The following is a 10,192-nucleotide window of genomic DNA, read 5'->3' as shown; positions in this document are numbered from 1 at the left end:
ACAAGCAGACTTTCTACACGCAGCATGGCTCGCGTAACAACTGTACACTTACAACTGTTTACTAATATTGATATACTATAGGTTAGGCCAGAATCAACTTAAAATAAACAAATATGCAGTACGCTCTCGGTAAAGTTTATGGCCTATACAATTTGTAAAGGATTAGCGTACATCATCGTACTCTATACACTATAACCTCGTTGACAATTCCTGAACATATTGTTTGTTTTTTTTCACTTAAAAGAGTAATTTTCCAGGAACCCCAAATCTGTGTTTACATGAAATGTGTACTGCAGTTTCTGGGAGGAATACAAACACAACTCTATCTTTGCAGCACCTGAGTAGGTTTACATTCCTCCCATAATCTACAAAACACTTTCTATGTACGTAAACACAGTTACGGTCATTCCTAGTATTTTACTGAAATATATCCACCATAGAGTGATGTAAACTAATCCTTTACTAATTGTACAAGTCATGTACTCCGCTTTCAAAGGTCAATCGGTTTATTACAGAACTCGGGGGTGATTTTTGAAAATAATTTTCTTCATTTAAGCAGAAATAGATTTTCAATTAAAAAAACTTAATAAGACTGTGGACATAATTTCAACTGATCTTTTCCGTTTATAGAGAGGTATGTACGGTTCACAATGGTACCCGTAAACATCTGTTTTATTATGAAGGCACGAGATAATTTTCTCTTTGAAAGTAGATTACTTAAATTGTGATTTCTCTGGAAAGTGACTTGCGAAGGTTACTTTTTAAAACAATGGAGGAAATGATCAGAATTCAACAACTTTCGTCGTTTCGAGCTACATATATACGACAAGATCAGATACAGGCATAAAGGGTACCGTTGTGAATACATCATGTACTTTGTACATGTACTTACATGGACTTACGTACTAATCAATTCTTTTAAGTAAAAAGATACAAAACCTTCGCATACTTGTACTCCGAAAGCGTACTGCATATTTGATGTTTGTACTGTATGAATAGGCCGTAATCTCTATATATCTTTTATCAATAAACTGTCCTAATTGTACACTCAATTGTATACAAGGACAGGTAGCTAAGATCCAGCCTCCCTGGACATATCTAAATTATTATAATTTAAAGACATGAACATTTTTTTGGATCAAGAAATATATTGAAAATATTTTTAAAAACAATTTAGTTTGCGAATCATATGTCTGTTTGATTAGGTTTATTTTACTTCTATGGATTTTGGGGAAAGTCTTTTGCAATTAGATTTTCTTGGAGTTTAGAAAAGTTTGTTTACAAAAGAAAAAATCATATTATCTCGGCATTTTATTTGATTACTGTTCGATGTTCACATAAAATAAAATATCTTGTAATAGTTGTATTATATTATATCTGATAAAACAAGTGTGGGGATTATAAGGAAAGCCCGTGAAAAAATCCCCCGGGCAACGCAGGCAGAAATATTTCGGTAAAGTTGATTTTTTTTATCAAATCCGCAACTCATCCTGGACTTGAAAAGAGATTTTTGATATCTTATATTTTCCAGGAACGTTTGATCATGATATGGCAAACCAGCGGGCCCAGCAGGAATTCACGAATATCAGTTTTATTTGATCTAATTTATCTAGCTCACGGATTTAACAAGAGTATACAATAATATTTCATTTCTTTTAAACTAATGCTTTTCCTTGCTCAAAAATGTCTAAAAAAGTTTTTTTGTTTTTTTTTCTACAATTGTTTTTTCTTGTTTCTATTTGTAAATTCACAATAAACAAAACAAAAAACTGATGAAGTAACTTCTTCAAAATTCTTAAAGCTTTCCTATTCTTTGTTTGTGGCTTTGATAGCTATTTTGACTTTAGATTTCAGGGCGCTTAGCGTAATTTCTTTTTTTCGTTTCTTTTATCTTTGGCCATTTTCCCTTCATACAAAATTAAGCAAGAGCAATTATTTTTGAAAATATCACAATAGAATGAAACAGTTTGAATAAATGTATCTATGTTATACAAAATGTTTTATTCGTGAATGAATCTGCAGTATGTAATCAGTTGTAAAGAACTTGAATACAATGATACCTTCATCTATCACGCGAACAGGTCAATTAGTCCCATATATATCACTACGCTACATTTACTTATTATTGTCAAAAAAACATTTAGTTTTACGTCTAGATATATAAACATTCAGAATGTACAATGTATTCAGAATATTGTATGTTTGTATGTATGTATGTACACTGTACGATGTATACGCTGTACCCAACAAATGGCAGTTTTTGTCGTAAACTTTTCGAAATTGACAAAAAATCAGTTATTTTATTTTTTTAAACACACCACTTTAAATACGCCCTCTATTTCTATTATTATAATATTATATCTATCTATTTTAAGTTTGTATTTTCTTTTTTTAGAACTTTTTCCCAGACAGGATTTCAGGTAGTTAATTTTCAAAACTAAAATGTTATTTTTAATTTTACAGAATAATAAAATATATTTTCAATATTTCATATTTCAAATGAGAAGATGGAAAATCAATTGCTGACCATTACTGGGAAATAAAAGTTGTAAATTGCAAACATTTATCAATGAAAATTAGATACTAAAAGCTGGACAATGTAAGCCAATTCTTTAAACTTTCAAAAACTTTATAAGAAGGATTTAAAAATTAGGATTTTTTCTATTTAGTTTTTTTTAGTTAAAACGCATTTGTTTTTTTCCATCCATACTGCAGTATTTGTTTCAATCTAAAATCTCGGATGCAAAAAAAAGTTTCCATGCATTGTGTTTTTTGTTTTCTTTTGATTACATTTTTTGCAGTTTCTAGATTTCGATTTGTGAACATTCCGGGGTTATACGTGATTTCCTAAACATATTTCAAGGGGACCCATAATTTCAGAAGCTATAGGAAGTAATATGTTGTAGAAAAGGTTAGAATTAAAAAGTTAATCTTAGGTTGATTTGATAAGAAGAAGAACTCCAGTCCTTCTTCAGGTATTTTTATATTTTCTTTGTTTTGATATACTTAGGTTTACCTCAATACAAGGCTATATTGTTCAGGTTTACCTCAGTACAGGGCTATATTGTTTAGGTTTACCTAAATACAGGACTATTTATTGTTTAGGTTTACCTCAATACAGGACTATTTATTGTTAAGGTTTACCTCAATACAGGGCTATTTATTGTTTAGGTTTACCTCAATACAGGGCTATTTATTGTTAAGGTTTACTTCAATACAGGACTATTTATTGTTAAGGTTTTCCTCAATATAGGGCTATTATTGTTTAGGTTTACCTCAATACAGGACTATTTATTGTTTAGGTTTACCTCTATACAGGGCTATTTATTGTTTAGGTTTACCTCAATACAGGGCTATATTGTTTAGTTGTACCTCAATACAGGACTATTTATTGTTTAGGTTTACCTCAATACAGGGCTATTTATTGTTAAGGTTTACCTCAATACAGGACTATTTATTGTTAAGGTTTACCTCAATACAGGGCTATTTATTGTTAAGGTTTACCTCAATACAGGGCTATTTATTGTTTAGGTTTACCTCACTATAGGACTATTTATTGTTAAGGTTTACCTCACTACAGGACTAATTATTGCTATGGTTTACCTCAATACAGGACTATTTTATTGTTTAGGTATACCTCAATACAGGACTATTTTATTGTTTAGGTTTACCTCGATACAGGACTATTTATTGCTATGGTTTACCTCAATACAGGACTATTTATTGTTTATGTTTACCTTGATACAGGACTATTTTATTGTTTAGGTTTACCTCGATACAGGACTATTTTATTGTTCAGGTTTACCTAAATACAGGACTATTTTATTGTTATGGTTTACCTCAATACAGGACTATTTATTGTTTAGTTTTACCTCACTACAGGACTATTCATTGTTTAGGTTTACCTCACTACAGGACTATTTATTTTTAAGATTTACCTCAATACAGGACTATTTAGTGTTAAGATTTACCTCAATACAGGACTATTTTATTGTTATGGTTTACCTCAATACAGGACTATTTATTGTTTAGTTTTACCTCAATACAGGACTATTTATTGTTTATGTTTACCTTGATACAGGACTATTTTATTGTTTAGGTTTACCTCAATAATGGACTATTTTATTGTTTAGGTTTAACTCGATACAGGACTATTTTATTGTTCAGGTTTACCTAAATACAGGACTATTTATTGTTAAGGTTTACCTGGATACAGGACTATTTTATTGTTATGGTTTACCTCAATACAGGACTATTTATTGTTTAGTTTTACCTCACTACAGGACTATTCATTGTTTAGGTTTACCTCACTACAGGACTATTTATTGTTAAGATTTACCTCAATACAGGACTATTTTATTGTTATGGTTTACCTCAATACAGGACTATTTATTGTTTAGTTTTACCTCACTACAGGACTATTTATTGTTTAGGTTTACCTCACAATAGTACTATTTTATTGTTTAGGTTTACCTCACTACAGGACTATTTATTGTTTAGGTTTACCTCACTATAGGACTATTTATTGTTTAGGTTTTTCTAAATACAGGACTATTTATTGTTTAGGTTTACCTCACTACAGGACTATTTTATTGTTTAGGTTTATCTCACTGTAGGACTATTTATTGTTTAGGTTTTCCTCAATACAAGACTATTTATTGTTAAGGTTTACTTTACTACAGGACTATTTATTGCTTAGGTTTACCTCACTACAGGACTATATATTGTTTAGGTTTACCTCACTATAGGACTATTTTATTGTTTAGGTTTATCTAAATACAGGAATATTTATTGTTTAGGTTTACCTCACTACAGGACTATTTTATTGTTTAGGTTTACCTCACTGTAGGACTATTTATTGTTTAGGTTTACCTCAGTACAGGACTATTTATTGTTAAGGTTTACTTTGCTACAGGACTATTTATTGTTTAGGTTTACCTCACTACAGGACTATTTATTGTTTAGGTTTACCTCAATACAGGACTATTTATTGTTAAGGTTTACTTTACTACAGGACTATTTATTGTTTAGGTTTACCTCACTACAGGACTATTTATTGTTTAGGTTTACCTCACTATAGGACTATTAATAGTTTTGGATTACCTTACTACAGAACTATTTATTTTGTAGGTTTACCTTACTACTGGACTATTTGTTGTCGTCAGTTGGATCTCGTTCATTGTTCCTCCAGAGGTAGTTCCAGGTATGAACTTTATTTTCCCATGTTTATTGGAAATCCCTGTACTCTTATCCATATTTGATGAATAGGGTCCTAGTTTAGAACGGTTTCAGATATTCCATTAGAAATATGTATTTTCATTCTGTGTATTTTCACGTATGTAAGGATGTATGCCAACAATAATTAAGTTAAATACTGGTCAAAAACTTCTAGACGAATAGTTCTACTAGTAATTATATTCCTTTTTCTGATGTAAATAAAGATAATAATATTTATCTATTTCAGGACGAATGGCTCTACTGGAAACCCTATTCCTTGTCCTGTTGTATATAAAGATATATAATATTTATCTATTTCAGGACTAATGGCTCTACTGGTAACCCTATTCCTTGTCCTGTTGTATATAAAGATACATAATGTTTATCTATTTCAGGACGAATGGCTCTACTGGTAACCTTGTTCCTTGTCCTGGTGAATATATTTAATTCTGTTACTGCTAATGCTCCGAAGGTAAGAAAATGGTACTTTAAATATTTTTTAATGTATGCACGTTGTTTATTATTGTTGCAAATAAACAAGGTGTACCGACATGTTTGTATAAACGATGAAGAATATATATTTTTATATGTACATGATACATGTCGTCCAATTGTGCAGCAAAGCTGCTGTCTGTCTACTTTTGTATTGATGTCGGTTAGGCTAGGTTGCATGTATGTAAGATATGGGTGTTTGTACGTATGTATGCACCCCTAGTAAGTGTTTGTATGTTTGCAGTAAAGATTAAATGAAAGGTAAATGTTTAATAAATATTGGATTGAAGAAGGAATACTCTAGAATTATCCATTAACTTGAACAACGATGGTACAAGCTCTTCAAACCTTTTCATCAAAACAACCAGTCTATGTATGATTGGGAGCATTGTGTACGGTGTACATGCACTAAATAGAGAACTTACAACTCTTTTTTCATTCAGTTGTTTAATAATGTATATTCATAGAAACAATTTTCACACAAAATTTTGTTTTTCTTTAAATATTTAAATTGTAATTTCTTTAGAATAAAGAAAATATATTCATGTTCTTTTAAAAATATTTTTGTTTTATTTTTAGCATTAAATTAATTAAAATCGTATAGAAATTGACCTTTGCAACAGACTCTATTTTTCTATTCCCTTTATTTTGTAACCCAATGCCTTAGCTATTTCAAACTATGAATTCAGTTAATTAAAAGTTTGAAAAATCAATGCTTTGCATGATTGCATCAATAGGTGAGAAAGAAAAAGGGATTAGGAAATTAGATTTGGTTGCAAAAACTTAATTCCTTTAAGTGTTGAAATAAGTTTAGAAACCAATTTTATGAAATTATTATTTCCGTCTAATTATTTTCTTTTACATTTAAGTTTTAAAATTATTCATTAAATCCCTTGTGCAATGTATATTTATGTTTAGGCCGAGGGTTTAACAGCAGTAGAGATGTGGGTTGTTTCCTGCATTATTCATGTGTTTGCTGTACTTGCAGAGTATGCTGTTATACTTAAACTTATACAGGAATACAAACTTTTTATAAAGATTCATCATTCATTCATTCATTCATTAATTCATCCTTTCTTTCATCCTTTTATCTAACTAAAAAGATAAATTCTATTACTACAGAATTCATCTTCACTCTATTCATTCTTTTCAGTTAATATTATTAATTTTACTACTTTTCTCTATGTAGTCTACACCCATCCCTTCCGTTACAAACTTTTAAGAGAAATTAGATCAAAATATAATCATTGCTGTCTGAGAAATGAGATCAAAATATAATCATTGCTCTCTGAGAAATGAGATCAAAATGTAATCATTGCTCTCTGAGAAATGAGATCAAAATATAATCATTGCTCTCTGAGAAATGAGATCAAAATATAATCATAGCTCTCTGAGAAATGAGATCAAAATATAATCATTGCTCTCTGAGAAATGAGATCAAAATATAATCATTGCTCTCTGAGAAATTAGATCAAAATATAATCATTGCTGTCTGAGCAATGAGATCAAAATATAATCATTGCTGTCTGAGTAATGAGATCAAAATATAATCATTGCTCTCTACTGTTTTGGTTGTTAAGCACTAGCAGGGAATATATGAGGTTAAATATTTCTATTGGTGAGTTCTGCAGACTATCCGATATTGTTTCTCCTATGAAAACATGCTCAGAAGAGAACATAAAGTTGATGTTATACTATATCCTCCCCCCCCCCTCTCTTAACTCTCTTCAGGAATATTTCTAGTAGCTTTGGCTTAATAACTGTTACATCAATTATAGTATCTGCACACCTAATATAACGCCCAACGTAATTTTCAAACAAAATTAAGAAATACATTAAATAAAAAGGTTTTAAAATTTAGAATAACAAGAGGAAAGAATCTAGAGAACGACGGCGCGAGGATAGATTGGCCCGACAAGCAGAGTTTGAAAATGTTGCGCTCTTGAACGTGCACAGTACAGAGCGACAATGCTTGGTGCAGCGGGACGGAGAAACTGCGCTTTTAAATAATGGAAACAAAGACGACCAACCTCCCCAAATGAATGCGGCACATGCGCAAGGCATGCGTGTTCTAAAACAGCTGAAAAAGGACATTAAAAACGAAAGGAGCAAACAAGTACAGGAGCAAGTAGATATTGTGGCCATGTATTTATTCCCTGTTATATTCTTATTCTTTAATCTTTTATACTGGCCATACTATTTAATGTTTATTGAATGGTTTGGTTAAATTTTTTTAAAAGTTTATGTGATACATTTTTTTCATCCTTGGTGAATTCTTTTAGGGATATTGTCTTTGCCTAGAATTTCGTAAAATATACCAAAACATCTATCTAAATATCTATATTCTATATATCTACATGGGGTACCTTTTAAGAATGAGATTATACGAATGTTGATTGAGTTTATAAATCCTTATATGTATAATATTATAAAATTATGCCGTTGTATACTTAAATTAAAAATCAACTTTAAAACCATGAATTTATTGAGAAACAAAACACTGGGAAAATATTACAAGAAAATATATTACATTACATGGTATTAAATATTTTACTGACGAAGATTAATTCGCCTTCTCTGCAAAAATGGAACATTTTTGAAGCTAGATTTAGTTCTTTAGTTACCAAAAATGTTAGCATTAAAAACAATTTAGATAGAAGTCAAACTGAAAAGACGATGGGTTTCAGAAGGCGAAATAATACTTTACCTAGAAAGTTGATTGATAGTAAATGTTGATTGTGATGTACTGCACTTAATATAGGGTTATCCGCAAAGAATCTACATCACTCCTGTATGCCGAGTCCATTTGCGCCTGATCCAATCTGGGTTCAGTCATGTGTTTGTTGTCTATTCTGAACCAACAGAAATTGCATAGCGGTAACATCTATCTTTCTATCTATCTCATTATCCAATCAGAGATAAATCCTTATATCGGCGTTATACACTAAATGGAAATATTTACTCCCACAGAGTCCGCGAGTTAAAAAATTTCGGAAAATACGGCTCGGGTCTAAGCTGTCGTTGGGCCTTATTCACGGCTTGAGCTTTCGGATTCAAGCTGCATCGTATTTTCTACGAGCTAAGTTCAAAAAACCGGTTTAATATTCTATTTGGCGGATTTTCATGGTAGGAATTGGCGTAACCCAGTTTTTATGAGAACAAGACTCAACATTGAGCCTTATTCTGCCCTAAAACCAACCAAGGTTGGTTTTATTTTCATTGGTCCTAACTCATTAAGTCGAGCAGAAGATCTTGCAGCTGTCAATCACGTGGCACAAGCTGTCGTCAGAGTTGGGTCGAAGATTGGGTCTTAAAGTCGGGTTTAAGGAATTACGACTCGAGCTGAAATTTTTAAATCGTGGGCTCTGAAACTATAGGGACAATACAGAATTCATTTTTACATTTATGATTCCCTGCAGCCTGCAGGCATAAATACTTTTTTATCCAAACCATTGATAGACTACATAAAGCAAAGGTCAAAGTTAACCTTCATTTTTCAGATCATAATAGCTGAAGAGCTGGAGGTCGTCATTAATCCTTTGTGAATAACCCTATACAATACATATAGCCCTTCTATTCACCAGTAACACCCTACTCTCGTTTACCGATACTATGTAATAAAATGTTAACCCCTTTGTTGCTCAAAATAAATATTGACAAAGTTAAAAATTGATTAGAATAAAGAAGATATAAAAATAGTGTATTGCAAATAAATCTGTTTTCCCGTGGATTTTTTGTTTGATTATTATATATTAGTATACATAGTACATATTAAACTATTTTCTACATTTGTGTGTGTTTTCTTAAAAAAAACCTGTCTTTCAAGAATGTTGAAAGAGAGAAGTCCGGAATCCTTGAAATAATAAATCAATTGAATTAGTTGAACACCACGAAATATTGATAGAGAATTCCCGCACCCTGCAAAAAACATTGATTTAAAAACAAAAATTAAATCTGTCTTTGACGTACATCTCATCTTTAATATATTCATTGAAATTCTAGGTTATGTGCATACTGTGCACATAAAATGAATGTAAATACAGTAATCAGGTAATATGACTCAAACATATATCTTATTTAAAAATATTTTATAAAGCCTTTTCCAGAACTTTATTTTTTTTTGAACCTCTCCGGTTCCGTTATCCTCAACTGAACCGGCCGTATCATCTCCTAAACCTTATTCTCTCCTGAGCATTTTCCTCCTTATCCTCTCCTAAACCTTGCTTTCCTGAACCTTATCCTATCCTGAACCTAATCCTTTCCTAAATCTAATATTCTCTTAAACCTTATCATCTCCCGAACCTTATCCTCTCCTTAACCTCGTTCTGTCCAAAATTTTGTTTTCTCTTGAACCTTATCCGCTCCAGAACCTGGTTCTCTCCTGAGTCTAATCCTCTCCTGAACCTGGTACTCTCCTGATGCTTTAGTAAGAAATGTGATGTCAGATTAGGAAGTCCAGTAAATTCTCAGAGTACAAACTAAC

At 31.4% G+C, this 10,192-nt stretch overlaps 1 protein-coding gene across 3 annotated transcripts; it reads left to right on the top strand.

Moving 5' to 3' along the window:
* The first annotated feature begins 1,321 nt into the window (after positions 1-1,321).
* On the top strand, positions 1,322-9,437 carry LOC111697595 (glycine receptor subunit alpha-2). 3 transcript variants are annotated; one of them, XM_023467660.1, is made up of 10 exons: positions 1,322-1,572; positions 2,023-2,081; positions 2,396-2,420; positions 2,937-2,975; positions 5,131-5,203; positions 5,613-5,689; positions 6,628-6,726; positions 7,571-8,247; positions 8,363-8,586; positions 9,210-9,437. In XM_023467660.1, exons 1-8 carry the CDS (start codon positions 1,549-1,551, stop codon positions 7,934-7,936), a joined length of 762 nt encoding a protein of 253 aa, XP_023323428.1. In that variant the 5' UTR covers positions 1,322-1,548; the 3' UTR covers positions 7,937-8,247; positions 8,363-8,586; positions 9,210-9,437. The 3 variants fall into 3 exon arrangements, with proteins under 3 accessions (XP_023323428.1, XP_023323436.1, XP_023323419.1); XM_023467668.1 differs by having other exon boundaries at positions 7,571-8,471; positions 9,278-9,437; XM_023467651.1 differs by having other exon boundaries at positions 7,571-8,586.
* The last annotated feature ends 755 nt before the right edge of the window (positions 9,438-10,192 follow it).

This window comes from Eurytemora carolleeae, unplaced genomic scaffold, assembly GCF_000591075.1.
Source record: "Eurytemora carolleeae unplaced genomic scaffold, Eaff_2.0 scaffold89, whole genome shotgun sequence".
Taxonomy (NCBI): Eukaryota; Metazoa; Arthropoda; class Copepoda; order Calanoida; family Temoridae; genus Eurytemora; species Eurytemora carolleeae.
This window is presented reverse-complemented; position numbering and strand designations above follow the sequence as displayed.

Coding starts and splice junctions, on each gene's coding strand:
- LOC111697595 (XM_023467660.1), top strand. CDS start 1,549: ATGGCAAACCAGCGGGCCCAGCAG. Junction 5,204..5,612: donor TCCTCCAGAGGTAGTTCCAG/GTATGAACTTTA, acceptor TATCTATTTCAG/GACGAATGGCTCTACTGGTA. Junction 6,727..7,570: donor TTATACTTAAACTTATACAG/GAATACAAACTT, acceptor TTTAAAATTTAG/AATAACAAGAGGAAAGAATC.